The following is a 22,782-nucleotide window of genomic DNA, read 5'->3' as shown; positions in this document are numbered from 1 at the left end:
CAAAAACTGAAAATGAGACAGAGTATGGGACATTATGATTTTCTAATTTTTTCCGAGATTTTGACTTCCAGCACTCCAATTTGGTATCATACCATCATCATTTAATTGACTTATTGGTTTGTGGGCAAAAATTTCATCCAAACTGTCAAATGTGTACTGATATCTGGATATTATCCGGTTGGAAGAGACAAGGACAAGTGAAACCAGGAAGTTAGGAGTAAGGGCAAATTTTCGGCGTCAACGCCATCTTCAGGCTAAAATTGTTATAAATGTTAGTATATAATAAATGCTTCTATACTAGTTAAAATGCTAAATTAAAATTACACACACTGAATACAGGTTACATCAAATGGTATTGTACATTACATTGAAAATAGTGATGTACACACGTTTTACACTCTGTCCAAGTACATAATATCTACTGAACAGCAGGGTCGTGTGCTATTTGTTTAAATTCTCTTAAAGAAGATAGTCAATTTCCCATTTGAGCAACTGGTATGGGTCCTCGTTTGAGATGGACTACATCATACAAGATACCGACCACGTAACATGCACTCTACCATTCATCAACGAGCCATTTTCCAAAGAAGTCACTCAATTTGCCCTCTCACACAACTTACCGGTCAAATTCATATTCACACCAGGTAAGAAACTCTCAGAGATCTTATGTTAATCACGACCACACGACAAACCACACTGCACCATACCAAACTGTATCATATGTCCACTCATCACAACAAATCACGACTGCAAACCAAAATGTGTCATATACAAAGTTACGTGTAAATTATGTCAAGAGCTATATATAGGGGAAACGAGTAGAACAGCACACGATAGATTTTCAGAGCATCGAAGAGCAGTCAACAGGCCTTTAACCTATCCTGATAATGCGTTGGCTGCTCATTATTCAGAGTTTCACGATAACATAGAACCAGATATTTCCTTCGATATTTTAGAAATTAACTTATATAGCACCATTAAACGTAAAGTGACAGAAGCTTACTACATTAATTTATTTAAACCTAGTATCAATAACAAAGAAGAGTGCGAGAAGCTTAAGGGATTTCTTTTACAACATATTCAAAGACAAATTTAAACAAATAGCACACGACCCTGCTGTTCAGTAGATATTATGTACTTGGACAGAGTGTAAAACGTGTGTACATCACTATTTTCAATGTAATGTACAATACCATTTGATGTAACCTGTATTCAGTGTGTGTAATTTTAATTTAGCATTTTAACTAGTATAGAAGCATTTATTATATACTAACATTTATAACAATTTTAGCCTGAAGATGGCGTTGACGCCGAAAATTTGCCCTTACTCCTAACTTCCTTGTTTCACTTGTCCTTGTCTCTTCCAACCGGATAATATCCAGATATCAGTATTTCAATCATGAGACTAATAAACAGCGAACTACTCCGTTATTTGATGTCAAATGTGTGTTCAGAAAATTTCATATCTGAAAATGGGACAGAGTTTTGAAAATACAACTTTTCGTTTTGTTAAGATTTCTGCTGTGAGCTTCCTCTGACCCAAATCAAACTTCCAGCACCCCAATCGTGTCATTTGCCATCTATAGTTGACTGACTAATTGGTTGCAGATCAGAAATTCGGTCAAAACTGTAAAATTTCGGCCCTGGAAATTTCAGCTTCAAAAACTGAAAATGGGACAGAGTATGGGACATTATGATTTTCCAATTTTTTCGAGATTTTGACGTCCAGCACTCCAATTTGGTATCATACCATCATCAATTAACTGAGTAATTAGTTTGTGGACAAAAATTTCATCCAAACTGTCAAATGTGTGTTCAGAAAATGTCATATCTGAAAATGGGACAGAGTTTTGAAAATACAACGTTTCGTTTTGTTAAGATTTCTGCTGTGAGCTTCCTCCGACCCAAATCAAACTTCCAGCACCCCAATCGTGTCATTTGCCATCTATAGTTGACTGACTAATTGGTTGCAGATCAGAAATTCGGTAAAAACTGTAAAATTTCGGCCCTGGAAATTTCTGCTTCAAAAACTGAAAATGAGACAGAGTATGGGACATTATGATTTTCCAATTTTTTTCGAGATTTTGACTTCCAGCACTCCAATTTGGTATCATACCATCATCAATTAACTGACTAATTAGTTTGTGGACAAAAATTTCATCCAAACTGTCAAATGTGTGTTCAGAAAATTTCATATCTGAAAATGGGACAGAGTTTTGAAAATACAACGTTTCGTTTTGTTAAGATTTCTGCTGTGAGCTTCCTCCGACCCAAATCAAACTTCCAGCACCCCAATCGTGTCATTTGCCATCTATAGTTGACTGACTAATTGGTTGCAGATCAGAAATTCGGTAGAAACTGTAAAATTTCGGCCCTGGAAATTTCAGCTTCAAAAACTGAAAATGGGACAGAGTATGGGACAGTGTAATATTTCGAGATTTTGACTTCCAGCACTCTAATTTGGTATGATACCATCATCATTTAATTGAGTTATTGGTTTGTGGGCAAAAATTTCGTCCAAACTGTCTGTTGTAAGCTTCCTCCGACCCAAATCAAACTTCCAGCACCCAATCGTGTCATTTGCCATCTATAGTTGACTGTAAGTTGGCCCCTATACTAAGTTAAAAAGCCCCTAAGCTTTTTTTTATTTATGAAACGGGTTTACGCAGACAGAAACTATATCATTAATCGTTATAGTGAAATTTCGACGCCTATTTTTATCTGAATATAATTGAGTTTCATGACTGCATACCATTTTACCAGCTACTGTTCATAACTATTATTTGTTACCCGACCCCTAATATGCTTTCATTGTATTGCCATCACTGCTGCAGAAATGTTACATTTTTATCCCTGTTCGTGCAATTTCATAAGTGGAATCACAATTTTGTGTAAAATCTGTGTTAAAATATAACATAATCTATTAATTCTATTTACAGAATGCCATCATGGGGATTGTAAATCTCGCAAAGGATATTCAGGATGTTGAATCACATTACTGTGTATGTAGTATTATTCTATGTTGAAATTATTCTATATTATATTGAAACGATACATAGTTTCTGCACTGATATAACTATAACTATAAGCTCTATATCTCGGTTTCACACGTGGTAGCTTCTTGCTTCTTGCTATGTTTTGATGAGTGTCCGATTGATTATTCATAATGTGTAATGTGTACCTACATTATACATCTCTTATGGCTTATTAATATTAGTATTACCGTGGGCCTTATGTTTCAACCGATAACATCGCACATGAATTAGAAACAGAGCTCCCGCGCAGCTAAAAGTTTTTAAATTTATTAGTTAATTGGGTGAAGTTGTCCGTCAGTCTTCGAAGGGTCTATATAATTGTTGCTTATTAGCAAGCAGTGCAGTTCACGTCGTTACTCGTAACCTAACACTTCCTAATAAGATTCATAGACATATTGCTGATTAACCGTGGTATAGTTTCAAGCCCCACCCTTAGGGAAGTAACACATAACACTTGCATCACGTGATTCAGTACTATGGCACGTGATCAAGACTTTAGCTGATTGGGTGCCTGTTAACTGCGTGGGAACTAGGTTCAATTGGGTTCAGTTGTCAGTCACCCCTTTTTATACTCAGCTTGAGGAGAGAGCGGTACTATTCGGTTAAGATCATATTCATTGCGAACACAAAGCTGCAGACGTTATGATTCAGTATTTCTCTATTTATTGTGATAATTGTTGTTTATTGCTAATTGTTTATTGCTAATTGTTTCGTTAGTCATACATTTTGTACTTTGCTCCCAAAGTTCGAGACTTGAGCTTTTAATTCAATTGCTTGTAATTGTAGAGGTGAATAATGAAAATACTAATAGCACTATATCTCTCATTCTCGCAAATTTTATTTCATTTGTATCTCTGTTTTCGACAGAATTATCATAGTATAACTATAAAAGGCCACATTCTCCAAAAAATGTTTTTGGCACTTCTCAGTTTCACATGATTTTCAGCCAGTTCTTATTATTATTATCTTATAACTAGTGTAACCCGTGCCTACGCCCGGGACTTCACTATTGCAGTTGAAATGCAAAAGTATAAACCCGCGGCCGCCTATTATATTCTAAAAAAATGCATCACATTTTCGTAGTTAAAACTCGCTCAGTCCAAACACACCGCAATTTAATTCTGTATGCCCCTCACGTATCTAATAGTAATACTTGATAGCCAATCTTGGGGTCCCCTGCCAAACTACCTAATTATATAGCAAATCTGTTTTGGGGGAAGAGAGAGCTAGAGTGGGAGAGAAGGAGTGTACGTGAAACACTTTTAGTATCACATTTGGGTCACAAAATTATCAAATAAATCACTTACCGACCGATTTGAAAACCCTTAATCATTTGACTTCGTCAGAGTTTATTCGGCACTATACCGAAAAAACCAGTCCCATATCTCTTACCGTTTTCTTGATTCAACTATTCGTAAATTACAGACAGACACATTTATTGAGATTATTAGTATAGATCATCATCTTTGTTGATAAAGAAGAATCGTCCAATTCGGCACTTACTTCCTCTTAATATAATAATAATATTAATATATAAGCTCACTATAACTGAATAACTTTGATAACAATCTTTGGTGCAGTCAATTGAATCAATTGAATCTTACTTTGCTCTAACCAGAGCCCTCTCGCTTGCAGTAGCGCGCGAAACATGCGCGTCACGCAGTATAGTACGCGTATATAATATACGCGTATATATACACATGGCTATGTGAAAATCTTACTTGCAGCTAGAAAATGGCTACACAGGACTAACAAGACCTGAAACTGACCTGAAACTACTCGGCGTCTCTCTGGATGGCATCCTATCAGTTAGTCCCACAGGAAAACAGCAAGAAGGTATATTGAGTTGAATTTCATATTATATCATAAATTATACAAAAAAATTAATTGTTAACCGAAACGGTGCCCGGGTGGTTCTAATGACCAATTTTAATCTTAACAAATATATAATAAAAATAGTAATAATCCCTCACAAGGGCACTGCACTCTTAATAAGAAAATGCCACACTGTGTAGATCAGCAACTTTACGATGGAATTTAAACCTCATCTAACAAATATCGCGAAATTTTAAAGTTTTGTATGCCCCAACGGCCAGAATGAATGACTCAACAAACAACATTTTTAATCACAACGGGACAAGTCCCCATCCTCTTACAAACACTATCGTCCCTAATATAATAGCAAGACATTTATTGTAAAAATACACTCTAGTAAAACTAAAAGCCACACTCATCTCACTGATTTGTCTTCAGTATGACTTCTCCCTCCTTTGATGTAGTGGTGCTTGTTTGGCTCGGCGTTTTTCTTCTTATGCAAGTTTTGAACAAGAAGTCTGTGCTTAACTCGATCCTTCAAACTTCCAAAGAGCGGTCTGGACTAATGAAGACTGAGCCGAACTTCTCTGATTGTCGCAGCTTTCGAGCTTGACTGAGTATTTGATAGGCTGTACTGGAACTGGACAGAGTAACCTTGACTGGCCGAGTAGTTTTCTCCTTCGACTTGCCAACTCTATATACTGAGCTCCATTGCTGGTTTCAGTCCAATTTCTCCTCAAACATAACTGAATCTCCTCAAACATGTCTCCGACGCTTACGCCGAGCAGAGGGATCTGAAACACCGAATAAATTACCATACAAATTACGATCGTGACGCTGATCTGCAGAGCATAAAAATTATAATCTTATCGAATTTAGATTAAAATTTTAAATATGCTAGTAATTCTATTTGATATGCACACCTTGGTCGTGTAAATTATGCATGAACCAGAGTCCAGATTGCTGCAAACCACAATGATATTTAGTAGATCAATTTAAATTATTACAGTGCCCGAAGATAATCATGCTAGTGCTACATTCATTACATTCTTTATGTATTAAAATCTAAAAGATTTGATACTTTTAGGACAGAAATTAATATCGACTTAAATTAAGCGATGTTTAATAATAGATTTACTAGCAGGAACCCGTCTAACCCTAAAGTGGTGTCAAGACTCAAGAGACTAAAATAATTATTACCTATTTAATTCGCGTTTTTGACACCACTTGGGGGTCCAAATTTTGGGCTCTAAAACTCCTTTTATATTTTCATGCTGATTTGAAGGCCATTAAGGCATTTGACCCAGTCAAAAAAGTTTCAGTTGTATATCTTTTACGGTTTTTGCGGAAAGTCGTGTTAAAGTTGATGCCATGGTGTCAGTAAAATGGCACGGAACCATATATATATATATCGTCTCGCTTTATATATATATAGTAAGATAGACAATGAGCTTACTGTGCTCTAAAAGTAAAATTAAGGATTGAATGAAGATTACTTTAATATAGTTAAAATTTATCGGTTAAATCAATAATTCTCCTAATTGTCATAATAGAAAAGGCTGGACTTCTTTTCATGGCCAAGTCTCTATCTTTGAAGTTTTCTTCAACATTATTAATATTTCGTATCAACAATTCTTATTACCATTTCTTACGTTATTGACATTTCTTATCATATCATCAAAATTCTTTTATTAATTTTTTTAAATTATCAAGCTCAACAAGCATCTCAATCGATGTTTTAAAATGTATGTTTAATAAATCCGATTTTTTGCTTACGAATTCTTTTATTTTTTATTTCAAACGAATGGATAGTTGCAAAACCAGCCCATAGTTAAGTTCCTTATACTTTGCCGCAACACAGCAAGGAATCGTTTCAGTTTATGGTTGTATTACAAAATTCGGGACAACTCCGGGAAAATGGAGATACTCCGATGCAAATGGTAAACATGTCTGGAGACTTCATAACTTATGAATATATATTCGGAATTAGAACTTTGACTATTCCACTGCCTCGGCATTTTGTAACATTTCATTTGAAATTTAACCGGTGGATACTGGATACCCCGTGAGATTTAAATTTTTCCGCAATTTCCTTTATTTATACGTTTACCTTTGCGCGAATATTTGCCTAAAATCACGATAAATTTTCGTCCCTCAACGCCATGAATAGTGAATACGGGAAATCGTAACCGGTAACTTCAAATCAGAAAACATCATTACACTATAATCCTAGAAACACTCTCTCAGTTCTTAATTTCTCACTCTACATACTCCTCTCTAGGCCGAGTTAGAGAAGAAAGAGGAAGAAGAGGAGACCGAGTTAGAGAAGAAAGAGGAAGAAGAGGAGGGAAAGCCCCGAGAGAGATGGGGTAACCACATGGAGTTCCTACTGGCTGCTATTGGTTTTGCTGTGGGTACTGGCAACGTTTGGAGGTCGGTACTTGGTTAGGTCGTTGGCAGACGTGGGCGCCGCCGAAAATGCTGCAGCGGCGGCGTGAGGCCGTATTTCACTCGGCGGCGTATCGGCGGCTGGAACCAATTTTTTGGCAACATAGTCATTGTACCACTGACTGACATCTTATAAGCTAATGTACACTTTGTATGCTAAGGTTCATTTCAAAATTGAATGACGATTTGAAAGAGCAACTATTTATACTCTGTTCAGCAACAAGCAGATATTTGGCTACGATAACGGCACAACTGATGTTAAATTTGACATTCGGCGCGCCGATCGAAATTTATCGGCGGCGGCGGCGTGTCGAATTTATCGGCGGCGGCGGCGTACCGGCGGCGGCGCCCACGTCTGGTCGTTGGTCATTGGTGTTGTGGTTTGTTGTGGCTTTTAAGCCCTTTAAGGGAATGTTTGGATCTCACAAAGTTCATACACGTTTTATATCGTTGATGATACTAATGACCTCTTAAATTATTTTTGGAACAATTTTAGGTTCAAGTTTTTTCTGCCTATACACTATAGTAGTTTAACTTTAAGTTTGTAGTAGTGCATCAAGTGTTCATTTGCAGGGACCGTGCAGGGACCGTGCATAGACTGTCCGGAGCTAAACGACCAACTTCCCCTTTAAGTTTATAGTTAGGAGGTTATAGGAGGTTTACTTATATAGGAGGTTTACTTATCCGAAATTTTATTTTCTTTCAGGTTTCCATATCTAGCACAGAAAAATGGAGGCGGAGCTTTTCTCCTTCCGTATGCGATCATGTTATTGGTTGAAGGGCTACCTCTGTTCTATCTAGAACTGGCTTTAGGCCAGAAAATGCAAATGGGATTTATAAAAATATGGACAAGTATTCGACCTTACTTTAAGGTAAGAACATGAGTTATTGATCCTCTGTATGAACTGAGAGATAAATACTATTAAGTATTAATAAATTAATACTTTCAACACTACTATATAACAAATATTTTGAGCTAGCAGAATGGTTTTCAGAGGGCATTAATGAAATGTACTATGAGCTGGTCCCAAGTCCAGACGCCATTTTATTCTTTGTAATTTTCAATAACCCTGTCTAGTCATTGACTACTGATAAATCTGTTGTACTGGTACAGAATGCAAGCAGTCTGTTTTATGACAGTTATTTAATCACAACAATTACTTCATCACAGTAGTTCACGAAACTTTCTGCAGGGTATTGGTATAGGCCAGTTAATCGTTTGTTTACAAATGACAGCCTATTTTCCTATGGTGATGACCTGGTGTATGTACTATTTCTACTTGTCATTCTCGGTAAGATCTCTCTTAAGGGGACATGCAACAATTGTTTATGATTATTCCCGGGCATCGGCAGATGAAATATGTTTTTTTAAATGTTACCATTCCCACTTTCGAAAAAAATATCGCTTTTTATTTTTAATTAACCAATTTGGTTAAGAATTGTTGTAATAACATTTTAGCTCAGAATAATCTGAAAAACAAGTTGTTATATCGATTTTTTTGTATCATTATAAGTAATCATTAGCTTCAAGATAAAAGGCGATCCGACAGTATCAATTAAACAATTTTATGCATAATAAAATTATATTATATCATTAATATTAATATTAATATTAATATTAATATTAAAAATATTCACCAGAGTCCCCTTCCGTGGCAAGAGTGTGCGGATAAAAACGATATGTGTTGTATGAACGACTCTGCCGCGTGAGTAAATTGTATTATGTATTTCAGTACAATGTTAAGAGGTTAAGGTAATGGACCAGCACTGAACATTTAGCACAAGAAAATCTTATTGAATTCAAATGGTCAAGTTTCAGGAATTACTTTTAAATTAAACCGCTCGAATTGACTGACTGTTCTAAGATCAGTCGGCAACCTGCGTTCCTAATTTGTCCTGTTAATTTCAAGACGAATATCTAAGTCTCCTTTCCGAATATATACGTCTCCTTTCCAGTAGACAGTCAAACTAATCCAGGTTGTATTATTAGGCACCTGTGGTACGAATCAAGCCTTCAAGCGACCCCAAGTATTGATGATACGGGAGAGTTTATCCCGGCAATAGCTGGCTGTTGGTTCATTGGATGGGTCCTTACTTACATGTGTTTGTTTAAGGTATCAAATTACTGTCAGTTTAATTTCTCTTACATCAGTCACGATAAAACAATTATAAAATACAATTGACATGACAATTATGATCATGATAAAGATTTTACAGAACAGCTGACTACCTAGCTTGTTCTCAACTTTGCGTCAGTGTTGTTGAGTTAAATGATATCAACAGGGTATACAGTCGAGTGGTAAAGCAGCGTACTTCACAGCTACATTCCCTTACGTAGTACTCATAGCACTGTTCATCAGAGGTGTCACTCTGGAAGGAGCAGGTAGGGACAAGGGAACTAGTCGCCAGAGCGAATGGGACAAGGGAACTAGTCGCCAGAGCGAATTGGACAAGGGAACTAGTCGCCAGAGCGAATGGGACAAGGAAACTAGTCGCCAGAGCGAATGGGACAAGGAAACTAGTCGCCAGAGCGAATGGGACAAGGGAACTAGTCGCCAGAGCGAATGGGACAAGGGAACTAGTCGCCAGAGCGAATGGGACAAGGGAACTAGTCGCCAGAGCGAATGGGACAAGGGAACTAGTCGCCAGAGCGAATGGGACAAGGAAACTTGTCGCCAGAGCGAATGGGACAAGGGAACTAGTCGCCAGAGCGAATGGGACAAGGGAACTAGTCGCCAGAGCGAATTGGACAAGGGAACTAGTCGCCAGAGCGAATGGGACAAGGAAACTAGTCGCCAGAGCGAATGGGACAAGGAAACTAGTCGCCAGAGCGAATGGGACAAGGGAACTAGTCGCCAGAGCGAATGGGACAAGGGAACTAGTCGCCAGAGCGAATGGGACAAGGGAACTAGTCGCCAGAGCGAATGGGACAAGGGAACTAGTCGCCAGAGCGAATGGGACAAGGAAACTTGTCGCCAGAGCGAATGGGACAAGGGAACTAGTCGCCAGAGCGAATGGGACAAGGGAACTAGTCGCCAGAGCGAATGGGACAAGGGAACTAGTCGCCAGAGTGAATGGGACAAGGGGTGGACTAGATATCAATTGATTCACTTTTTCTAAGCCAGTTAACAGTCCTCCCTTCTGAAGTTTGATTTGATGATCATTTCAATGACTCTAGTATAATACTGCTGGAAATACTCTAGTATAATACTGCTAGAAATATTAGTGTTTTTCACATACTCTTCGTCAGGTAATGGTATTAAAGTGTTTTTCACACCCGATTTTGAGAAACTGCTGGATCCTTTTATTTGGATGGATGCTGCTGGTCAGATTTTTTACAGGTACTGGAAGAGTATAAATTAATTTCTACTTCACTCAAGTCATTTGAAATTGTAGACAAAATTAAGCATTATGATTATTGTATAAGAAGATAGATGGAGTCGAATTCTATTTGATCTTTAAAATTTTACAATTTCCTGATGTGAATTTTTCGTGTATGCTTTGGAGAGCACGTATATTATATAAGTACATATTATATATCTAGTGATATATTGTTCCACCCGCTAGGCTGCGTTGATATATATATATTTTGTAGCTGTACAATTATATAACAATTATATATACATATATATTTACTGATATAGTAATACTAATATACGAAAAATCCTAGTTAAGTGTAGGATCTGGTCTTTAAATCTCCTAAATGTCACACCCTCAGTATTGGTGTAGGATCTGGTCTTTAAATCTCCTAAATGTCACACCCTCAGTATTGGTGTAGGATCTGGTCTTTAAATCTCCTAAATGTCACACCCTCAGTATTGGTGCAGGATCTGGTCTTTAAATCTCCTAAATGTCACACCCTCAGTATTGGTGTAGGATCTGGTCTTTGAATCTCCTAAATGTCACACCCTCAGTATTGGTGCAGGATCCGGTCTTTAAATCTCCTAAATGTCACACCCTCAGTATTGGTGCAGGATCTGGTCTTTAAATCTCCTAAATGTCACACCCTCAGTATTGGTGCAGGATCTGGTCTTTAAATCTCCTAAATGTCACACCCTCAGTATTGGTGCAGGATTTGGTCTTTAAATCTCCTAAATGTCACACCCTCAGTATTGGTGTAGGATCTGGTCTTTAAATCTCCTAAATGTCACACCCTCAGTATTGGTGCAGGATCTGGTCTTTAAATCTCCTAAATGTCACACCCTCAGTATTGATGCAAGATCTGGTCTTTAATTCTCCTAAATGTCACACCCTCAGTATTGGTGCAGGATTTGGTCTTTAAATCTCCTAAATGTCACACCCTCAGTATTGGTGCAGGATCTGGTCTTTAAATCTCCTAAATGTCACACCCTCAGTATTGGTGCAGGATCTGGTCTTTAAATCTCCTAAATGTCACACCCTCAGTATTGGTGCAGGATCTGGTCTTTAAATCTCCTAAATGTCACACCCTCAGTATTGGTGCAGGATCTGGTCTTTAAATCTCCTAAATGTCACACCCTCAGTATTGGTGCAGGATCTGGTCTTTAAATCTCCTAAATGTCACACCCTCAGTATTGGTGCAGGATCAGGTCTTTAAATCTCCTAAATGTCACACCCTCAGTATTGGTGCAGGATCTGGTCTTTAAATCTCCTAAATGTCACACCCTCAGTATTGGTGCAGGATCTGGTCTTTAAATCTCCTAAATGTCACACCCTCAGTATTGGTGCAGGATCTGGTCTTTAAATCTCCTAAATGTCACACCCTCAGTATTGGTGTAGGATCTGGTCTTTAAATCTCCTAAATGTCACACCCTCAGTATTGGTGTAGGATCTGGTCTTTAAATCTCCTAAATGTCACACCCTCAGTATTGGTGCAGGATCTGATCTTTAAATCTCCTAAATGTCACACCCTCAGTATTGGTGCAGGATCTGGTCTTTAAATCTCCTAAATGTCACACCCTCAGTATTGGTGCAGGATCTGGTCTTTAAATCTCCTAAATGTCACACCCTCAGTATTGGTGCAGGATCTGGTGTTTAAATCTCCTAAATGTCACACCCTCAGTATTGGTGCAGGATCTGGTCTTTAAATCTCCTAAATGTCACACCCTCAGTATTGGTGCAGGATCTGGTCTTTAAATCTCCTAAATGTCACACCCTCAGTATTGGTGTAGGATCTGGTCTTTAAATCTCCTAAATGTCACACCCTCAGTATTGGTGTAGGATCTGGTCTTTAAATCTCCTAAATGTCACACCCTCAGTATTGGTGCAGGATCTGGTCTTTAAATCTCCTAAATGTCACACCCTCAGTATTGGTGCAGGATCTGGTCTTTAAATCTCCTAAATGTCACACCCTCAGTATTGGTGCAGGATCTGGTCTTTAAATCTCCTAAATGTCACACCCTCAGTATTGGTGCAGGATCTGGTCTTTAAATCTCCTAAATGTCACACCCTCAGTATTGGTGCAGGATCTGGTCTTTGAATCTCCTAAATGTCACACCCTCAGTATTGGTGCAGGATCTGGTCTTTAAATCTCCTAAATGTCACACCCTCAGTATTGGTGCAGGATCTGGTCTTTAAATCTCCTAAATGTCACACCCTCAGTATTGGTGCAGGATCTGGTCTTTAAATCTCCTAAATGTCACACCCTCAGTATTGGTGCAGGATCTGGTCTTTAAATCTCCTAAATGTCACACCCTCAGTATTGGTGCAGGATCTGGTCTTTAAATCTCCTAAATGTCACACCCTCAGTATTGGTGCAGGATCTGGTCTTTAAATCTCCTAAATGTCACACCCTCAGTATTGGTGCAGGATCTGGTCTTTAAATCTCCTAAATGTCACACCCTCAGTATTGGTGCAGGATCTGGTCTTTAAATCTCCTAAATGTCACACCCTCAGTATTGGTGCAGGATCTGGTCTTTAAATCTCCTAAATGTCACACCCTCAGTATTGGTGCAGGATCTGGTCTTTAAATCTCCTAAATGTCACACCCTCAGTATTGGTGCAGGATCTGGTCTTTAATTCTCCTAAATGTCACACCCTCAGTATTGGTGCAGGATTTGGTCTTTAAATCTCCTAAATGTCACACCCTCAGTATTGGTGTAGGATCTGGTCTTTAAATCTCCTAAATGTCACACCCTCAGTATTGGTGCAGGATCTGGTCTTTAAATCTCCTAAATGTCACACCCTCAGTATTGGTGCAGGATCTGGTCTTTAAATCTCCTAAATGTCACACCCTCAGTATTGGTGCAGGATCTGGTGTTTAAATCTCCTAAATGTCACACCCTCAGTATTGGTGCAGGATCTGGTCTTTAAATCTCCTAAATGTCACACCCTCAGTATTGGTGCAGGATCTGGTCTTTAAATCTCCTAAATGTCACACCCTCAGTATTGGTGTAGGATCTGGTCTTTAAATCTCCTAAATGTCACACCCTCAGTATTGGTGCAGGATCTGGTCTTTAAATCTCCTAAATGTCACACCCTCAGTATTGGTGTAGGATCTGGTCTTTAAATCTCCTAAATGTCACACCCTCAGTATTGGTGTAGGATCTGGTGTTTAAATCTCCTAAATGTCACACCCTCAGTATTGGTGCAGGATCTGGTCTTTAAATCTCCTAAATGTCACACCCTCAGTATTGGTGCAGGATCTGGTGTTTAAATCTCCTAAATGTCACACCCTCAGTATTGGTGCAGGATCTGGTGTTTAAATCTCCTAAATGTCACACCCTCAGTATTGGTGCAGGATCTGGTCTTTAAATCTCCTAAATGTCACACCCTCAGTATTGGTGCAGGATCTGGTCTTTAAATCTCCTAAATGTCACACCCTCAGTATTGGTGCAGGATCTGGTGTTTAAATCTCCTAAATGTCACACCCTCAGTATTGGTGCAGGATCTGGTCTTTAAATCTCCTAAATGTCACACCCTCAGTATTGGTGCAGGATCTGGTCTTTGAATCTCCTAAATGTCACACCCTCAGTATTGGTGCAGGATCTGGTCTTTAAATCTCCTAAATGTCACACCCTCAGTATTGGTGCAGGATCTGGTCTTTAAATCTCTTAAATGTCACACCCTCAGTATTGGTGCAGGATCTGGTCTCTAAATCTCTTAAATGTCACACCCTCAGTATTGGTGCAGGATCTGGTTTTTGAATCTCCTAAATGTCACACCCTCAGTATTGGTGTAGGATCTGGTCTTTAAATCTCCTAAATGTCACACCCTCAGTATTGGTGCAGGATCTGGTCTTTGAATCTCCTAAATGTCACACCCTCAGTATTGGTGTAGGATCTGGTCTTTGAATCTCCTAAATGTCACACCCTCAGTATTGGTGCAGGATCTGGTCTTTAAATCTCCTAAATGTCACACCCTCAGTATTGGTGCAGGATCTGGTCTTTAAATCTCCTAAATGTCACACCCTCAGTATTGGTGCAGGATCTGGTGTTTAAATCTCCTAAATGTCACACCCTCAGTATTGGTGCAGGATCTGGTCTTTAAATCTCCTAAATGTCACACCCTCAGTATTGGTGTAGGATCTGGTCTTTAAATCTCCTAAATGTCACACCCTCAGTATTGGTGCAGGATCTGGTCTTTAATTCTCCTAAATGTCACACCCTCAGTATTGGTGCAGGATCTGGTCTTTGAATCTCCTAAATGTCACACCCTCAGTATTGGTGCAGGATCTGGTCTTTAAATCTCCTAAATGTCACACCCTCAGTATTGGTGCAGGATCTGGTCTTTAAATCTCCTAAATGTCACACCCTCAGTATTGGTGCAGGATCTGGTCTTTAAATCTCCTAAATGTCACACCCTCAGTATTGGTGCAGGATCTGGTCTTTAAATCTCCTAAATGTCACACCCTCAGTATTGGTGCAGGATCTGGTCTTTAAATCTCCTAAATGTCACACCCTCAGTATTGGTGTAGGATCTGGTCTTTAAATCTCCTAAATGTCACACCCTCAGTATTGGTGCAGGATCTGGTCTTTAAATCTCCTAAATGTCACACCCTCAGTATTGGTGCAGGATCTGGTCTTTGAATCTCCTAAATGTCACACCCTCAGTATTGGTGCAGGATCTGGTCTTTGAATCTCCTAAATGTCACACCCTCAGTATTGGTGCAGGATCTGGTCTTTGAATCTCCTAAATGTCACACCCTCAGTATTGGTGCAGGATCTGGTCTTTGAATCTCCTAAATGTCACACCCTCAGTATTGGTGTAGGATCTGGTCTTTAAATCTCCTAAATGTCACACCCTCAGTATTGGTGCAGGATCTGGTCTTTGAATCTCCTAAATGTCACACCCTCAGTATTGGTGCAGGATCTGGTCTTTGAATCTCATAAATGTCACACCCTCAGTATTGGTGTAGGATCTGGTCTTTAAATCTCCTAAATGTCACACCCTCAGTATTGGTGTAGGATTTATCTCCTAAATGTCACACCCTCAGTATTGGTGCAGGATCTGGTCTTTAAATCTCCTAAATGTCACACCCTCAGTATTGGTGTAGGATCTGGTCTTTAAATCTCCTAAATGTCACACCCTCAGTATTGGTGCAGGATCTGGTCTTTAAATCTCCTAAATGTCACACCCTCAGTATTGGTGTAGGATTTATCTCCTAAATGTCACACCCTCAGTATTGGTGCAGGATCTGGTCTTTAAATCTCCTAAATGTCACACCCTCAGTATTGGTGTAGGATCTGGTCTTTAAATCTCCTAAATGTCACACCCTCAGTATTGGTGCAGGATCTGGTCTTTAAATCTCCTAAATGTCACACCCTCAGTATTGGTGCAGGATCTGGTCTTTAAATCTCCTAAATGTCACACCCTCAGTATTGGTGCAGGATCTGGTCTTTGAATCTCCTAAATGTCACACCCTAGTATTGGTGTAGGATCTGGTCTTTGAATCTCCTAAATGTCACACCCTCAGTATTGGTGCAGGATCTGGTCTTTAAATCTCCTAAATGTCACACCCTCAGTATTGGTGCAGGATCTGGTCTTTAAATCTCCTAAATGTCACACCCTCAGTATTGGTGTAGGATCTGGTCTTTAAATCTCCTAAATGTCACACCCTCAGTATTGGTGCAGGATCTGGTCTTTAAATCTCCTAAATGTCACACCCTCAGTATTGGTGCAGGATCTGGTCTTTAAATCTTCTAAATGTCACACCCTCAGTATTGGTGCAGGATCTGGTCTTTAAATCTCCTAAATGTCACACCCTCAGTATTGGTGCAGGATCTGGTCTTTAAATCTCCTAAATGTCACACCCTCAGTATTGGTGCAGGATCTGGTCTTTAAATCTCCTAAATGTCACACCCTCAGTATTGGTGCAGGATCTGGTCTTTAAATCTCCTAAATGTCACACCCTCAGTATTGGTGCAGGATCTGGTCTTTAAATCTCTTAAATGTCACACCCTCAGTATTGGTGCAGGATCTGGTCTTTAAATCTCCTAAATGTCACACCCTCAGTATTGGTGCAGGATCTGGTCTTTAAATCTCCTAAATGTCACACCCTCAGTATTGGTGCAGGATCTGGTCTTTAAATCTCCTAAATGTCACACCCTCAGTATTGGTGCAGGATCTGGTCTTTAAATCTCCTAAATGTCACACCCTCAGTATTGGTGCAGGATCTGGTCTTTAAATCTCCTAAATATCACACCCTCAGTATTGGTGCAGGATCTGGTCTTTAAATCTCCTAAATGTCACACCCTCAGTATTGGTGCAGGATCTGGTCTTTAAATCTCCTAAATGTCACACCCTCAGTATTGGTGCAGGATCTGGTCTTTAAATCTCCTAAATGTCACACCCTCAGTATTGGTGCAGGATCTGGTCTTTAAATCTCCTAAATGTCACACCCTCAGTATTGGTGCAGGATCAGGTCTTTAAATCTCCTAAATGTCACACCCTCAGTATTGGTGCAGGATCTGGTCTTTAAATCTCCTAAATGTCACACCCTCAGTATTGGTGCAGGATCTGGTCTTTAAATCTCCTAAATGTCACACCCTCAGTATTGGTGCAGGATCTGGTCTTTAAATCTCCTAAATGTCACACCCTCAGTATTGGTGCAGGATCTGGTCTTTAAATCTCCTAAATGTCACACCCTCAGTATTGGTGCAGGATCTGGTCTTTAAATCTCCTAAATGTCACACCCTCAGTATTGGTGCAGGATCTGGTCTTTAAATCTCCTAAATGTCACACCCTCAGTATTGGTGCAGGATCTGGTCTTTAAATCTCCTAAATGTCACACCCTCAGTATTGGTGCAGGATCTGGTCTTTAAATCTCCTAAATGTCACACCCTCAATATTTGTGCAGGATCTGGTCTTTAAATCTCCTAAATGTCACACCCTCAGTATTGGTGCAGGATCTGGTCTTTAAATCTCCTAAATGTCACACCCTCAGTATTGGTGCAGGATCTGGTCTTTAAATCTCCTAAATGTCACACCCTCAGTATTGGTGCAGGATCTGGTCTTTAAATCTCCTAAATGTCACACCCTCAGCAAGGTTGTTAAATACGTCAAATTTTCGTGAAAGAATACGACGTATTCGGTTCTAATAAAGAATACGTCGTAATACGCCGGAATACGGTAATTTCTATGGATTGTTAAATACGTCCAAGAATACGCCATAATACGCCGTAATACGCTGATTTGTCAAAATTAAACATTACAGCTGCGCGCCACCCTCATCATTGATCATGCATTAAAGGAGTGCAGTTATACATGATAACTTAAATTTGTAATCAAATTTCATGGATAATCCGATAAGCTAACAATTTTTGCGAAATTATCAATTACATATTAATACATATTTAATTTTAATGATTTTGATGTTCAGAGAGCGAGAAGTTCGTCAAGATCAGTCAGCTTCACAGTGCACTACTCCGGTCTGGGAATTAATTTTTCAGTTTGTTAGCCGTCAGTAATTACTAATTAGGGATTAGAGGCTGCTCCTAAAACGATCTCGCAATTATCAAAGTTTAAGACCATTTTCTAAAGTTCAGTCCCCTCAACATATTTGAATTTTTGAATTTTTTGAATAAAGAATACGTCGTAATACGTCAATTTTCGAGGATTAATACGTATTCGTATTCCAATACGTAGTCCCTCCAAATACGTATTAAACAACCTTGACCCTCAGTATTGGTGCAGGATCTGGTCTTTAAATCTCCTAAATGTCACACCCTCAGTATTGGTGCAGGATCTGGTCTTTAAATCTCCTAAATGTCACACCCTCAGTATTGGTGCAGGATCTGGTCTTTAAATCTCCTAAATGTCACACCCTCAGTATTGGTGCAGGATCTGGTCTTTAAATCTCCTAAATGTCACACCCTCAGTATTGGTGTAGGATCTGGTCTTTAAATCTCCTAAATGTCACACCCTCAGTATTGGTGCAGGATCTGGTCTTTAAATCTCCTAAATGTCACACCCTCAGTATTGGTGCAGGATCTGGTCTTTAAATCTCCTAAATGTCACACCCTCAGTATTGGTGCAGGATCTGGTGTTTAAATCTCCTAAATGTCACACCCTCAGTATTGGTGCAGGATCTGGTCTTTAAATCTCCTAAATGTCACACCCTCAGTATTGGTGCAGGATCTGGTCTTTAAATCTCCTAAATGTCACACCCTCAGTATTGGTGTAGGATCTGGTGTTTAAATCTCCTAAATGTCACACCCTCAGTATTGGTGTAGGATCTGGTCTTTAAATCTCCTAAATGTCACACCCTCAGTATTGGTGTAGGATCTGGTCTTTAAATCTCCTAAATGTCACACCCTCAGTATTGGTGCAGGATCTGGTCTTTAAATCTCCTAAATGTCACACCCTCAGTATTGGTGTAGGATCTGGTCTTTAAATCTCCTAAATGTCACACCCTCAGTATTGGTGTAGGATTTGGAGCTATAATCTGTTTCGGGTCCTACAACCCGGTAAAGAACAACTGCTCGCGAGATGCCCTGATCATTTCCTTAGTCAACTGTGGGACTTCTGTTTTTGCTGGCATAGTGGTGTACTCTGTCCTCGGGTTTAGAGAGGTAAGCAGTTTCGTTTTTCTATACGTCCACCACTTTTAATTTCATAAATTGCATAGCTTTTGAAAATAATTTAAAAATTCTCGATCTTGGCAAAACAGAATTTTTCAAAAATTATGCAAAATGAAGCTTACAAAAAGTTATGCTTTGAAATTTAACCACCTTTCTGATCACACAAAAAATTCAACTTTGTTCCTGCAGGCAAAATTAGGAATCCCAGTCGAGGACATGACGGGGGGTCCAGGTCTCGCTTTCATCGCCTACCCTACAGCAGTAGCAGAGATGCCGTTATCTCAGATGTGGGCAGCTGCCTTCTTCTTTATGATGATTCTCCTTGCTATAGACTCGGAGTTTGGGGTCATTGAGGCTTGTGTTGGACCTTTACAGGATTACCCTTTCTTCCGTCAAGTTAGAAAAGAGGTATGTATAGCGTACATTGTACAATGTACATTGATATTATAAAGGTATTCAAATTGAGCAGCGAGAATTATTAGATTGATTGAGCACCGCGGAAGGCAAGCAAATTAACATCTCCACAGTAAAATTTGTGGAATAATCTGCACAATTGACACCCGATAAACCGTCTTTCGACAACAATACTCGAAATAATAATTGTAGTGAACTCACTCTTTAACTTCAGATTCTGTGTCTACTGGTGTGTCTATTTCTTTGTCTAGTTGGACTACCCATGTGTACCCAGTCGGGACTGTATGTCTTTGTTTTGTGGGATACCTTCTCCGTGGCTCTCCCTCTCCTCTTTATAGGTGTTTTATTTACTTTTTTCATTATAATTACTAGTGTGACCACGAAAATATGTTACTGCATTGTAAGCTCATTTAATTTTAAGCTTAGTAATACATTTTCCTTCTCAATTCTCATCCAGGTTACCAAGTTACTATAGTTACAATTCCCATCCACACAGGTGTAGCGGAGTGTATAGCTATAGGGTGGTTCTACGGATTGGATAAAATCTGTGATGATATAGAGTATATGACGGGGTCCCAGCCGCACGTCTACTGGAAAATCTGCTGGAAGTTCGTATCACCTGCAGTCATTGTAAGTCAAAACAACTCAATGGTTTCCACTTAAACTTCGTTGACAATTAATTCGTTGCCAATTAATTCATCGAAAATTACTCCATTGACAAATGCTCAATTTCAGACAATAATTCTGATAGCGAGTCTTGTGAAAACGTGTCTGAACCCACCGCAGTACACCACATACGTGGGGTGCGACCCCCTAAACCCCACCGGTTCTAAAGACTGGACCAAGGACGTGCCCTTCACTTGGTGGTCCCAGATTCTGGGTGCTGTGATGGTCATGCTACCAGTTCTTCCCATGCCTCTCTTTGCAGCTTGGCATTTCCTGAGCGAACGTTTTTTTAGTGGTGATAGGAACTGTGAAGTGATCCAATTCCATGTACCTTAGTTTTATATTTTTAATGGCCAGGTAGCGCAGTTGGTTAGAGCACCAGCTTTGCAATCGTGAGGTTGCGAGTTCGAATACCACTGTCTGCCTGGTCGTGGGGTGAGCGTTGTCGACGTTCTGCATAAGGATCCCATAGAATTTATGCAGCCTCCCGGTCCACTCAGCCAAATGCTCGATAAATCGTGTTTTAGGAATGGGGGGCTGTGCAATGTAATACAGCGAAAATCAAAAACTTTAATAGATGGTTACCGCAATGGGTGCCACATGCCTGGCATAATATTTACATGCTTACTTGCACTTGTGTAAGTCAGTAGATATCGGGCGTTGCCTGCTACAGGCTATCCCGAAACTAGAAGTATGATTTAATAAATAATAATAAATAATTAGTTTTATATTTTTACAGTTTTTTAATATTAACGATTGTTGGTTTTTAAGGGGGTATTATTAAAATTAATATCTGTCTCCAATATGTATACTCTCCACATGTGTTTGATATTTTATATCCCTCTGCTATATTTGGGAAAACAAGCAGAGAGATTGTCATCTCGTGCTTTTGTCAATTCAGGCGCTTTCCGTATAAAGGAACGTGATTATGAAACACAATCAGTAGTCCATTTGGAGCACAAAGAAGTGTCTTTCTAGTCACATATATCCACAGTCTTCATTCAATCTCTACATTTATCGCTCAAGTAAACGCAAAGTATAAGCCCAGAGCCTCCACTCAAAATTCCCCTTTCAACTTTTAAACCGAGCTACAAAAGCAATATTAGTATTATCAAAGAAAGCTTTCATAAACGGAAATTCATTAAAATAGAAAGGGTATTTTGGAATATTCGAACTGAATTAGTTAAAGAGAATGGGAGTTGGGAGGTAGGTGGACAGGTGGAAGTCGGAGTCTATTGGTCAGTGAGTAAGGGTAACAATAAAAATAAATCAGATTTATATATAACTGTTTTTATAGCTATTGATATTTTTGAAGTTAAAAGAAAAACAGTTTTATTAGAATTTTAAAATGACTACTACAACTAATACTGTTATACATTAAAGAAAAAGTTTATAAACTAAAAGCGAAATTAAGATCGAAGTTCTATTCATAAGCCATAAGAAAAATAACTATTTAAAAAAGTCTGATTGTAAGTATAAGTCATCTGCGTTTCTTCAACGTTAAATCCATGGTTCGTTTAGCCCTTTCTCCGTTCCTCTACATCTTGAGCAGTTAGCACCATCGTCTCATCTCCAGTCTCCACAAATATGAAAGAACACAGAACACTAGGTCTAGACCTACATCTCCCCTGTTTACAGATACACTCCAGAGAGGGTTCCAATGATACGAACATAACCCTAAGCATATGCACACGATACTATCTATATTGTATCAAGCTCTGACGTCCACAGGTGGAAATTATAGAAATTGATGGTCACGACCGTCAAACCTACCAGAGAGCAAACACTATCCAATTTCCCATCGTTGCCTAAATCCACATCCACGCCGCTATATTGCGATCAGTAACACCAGGGCCGAAAGTTTAGGGCTCCGTTAGGACTCCTGTTGTCCAATTTAACGGATTAAACGTAAATTGGTCAACGGGAGCCCTGACGGCTAACACTCTTGACTTGACAATACAAGAATCTCGTTAAGGCCAAGGAGAAAGAAGTAAAATGACTGCGCACCGAAGTTTATGTTGTTGTGAAACCAGCTTTTTTTTTGCCGGTACCCTTAAGGGATTTCAAGTCAACTTATAAAATCAAAAAATTCACACACCAAACAATATCTCACTCCCATCGGGCAGAAATTAACCTTTAATAAATCATAGTAAGTAAATGTATAGTCTATAGAATATGCGTATGAAAACTTAGCCTAGTTAAATAAAACCTACTGGTGAGACTTCCTTCACGATTGCTATTCAGCAATGTATGGTCCAAAAATCATCACGGGAAATTATATGAGTAACAATCCCGTTGGCCATACTTCATCAGATCTCAAAAAGTCTGCACTTCGAGTTGCTATACCAAATTTGAAATTCAGCGAAATCACGCACTTTATTCTAAACTCTTAAACTCAGCCCAAT

The 22,782-nt window shown here is 39.1% G+C and overlaps 2 protein-coding genes across 3 annotated transcripts in view; one reads left to right on the top strand and one right to left on the bottom strand.

The window, feature by feature from the left end:
* Positions 1-22,782, bottom strand: part of LOC134823488 (double-strand-break repair protein rad21 homolog A-like) — a 901,854-nt gene that overhangs the window by 712,858 nt on the left and 166,214 nt on the right. The window lies entirely within an intron of this gene.
* Positions 4,802-21,255, top strand: LOC134822649 (sodium- and chloride-dependent GABA transporter 1-like). 2 transcript variants are annotated; one of them, XM_063833818.1, is made up of 13 exons: positions 4,802-4,871; positions 7,132-7,283; positions 8,005-8,170; positions 8,492-8,590; positions 8,940-9,004; positions 9,289-9,412; positions 9,582-9,681; positions 10,549-10,639; positions 19,135-19,288; positions 19,487-19,705; positions 19,926-20,049; positions 20,208-20,341; positions 20,447-21,255. In XM_063833818.1, exons 1-13 carry the CDS (start codon positions 4,830-4,832, stop codon positions 20,711-20,713), a joined length of 1,737 nt encoding a protein of 578 aa, XP_063689888.1. In that variant the 5' UTR covers positions 4,802-4,829; the 3' UTR covers positions 20,714-21,255. The 2 variants fall into 2 exon arrangements, with proteins under 2 accessions (XP_063689888.1, XP_063689887.1); XM_063833817.1 differs by lacking the exon at positions 4,802-4,871 and adding an exon at positions 6,662-6,790 and having other exon boundaries at positions 20,447-21,212.

The sequence above is a fragment of the Bolinopsis microptera genome, chromosome 11, assembly GCF_026151205.1.
Source record: "Bolinopsis microptera isolate Bmic1 chromosome 11, MBARI_Bmic_1.0, whole genome shotgun sequence".
Lineage (NCBI taxonomy): Eukaryota > Metazoa > Ctenophora > Tentaculata > Lobata > Bolinopsidae > Bolinopsis > Bolinopsis microptera.
Note: the sequence above shows the minus strand (reverse complement) of the source record. Positions and strands in the feature narration are given on the sequence as shown.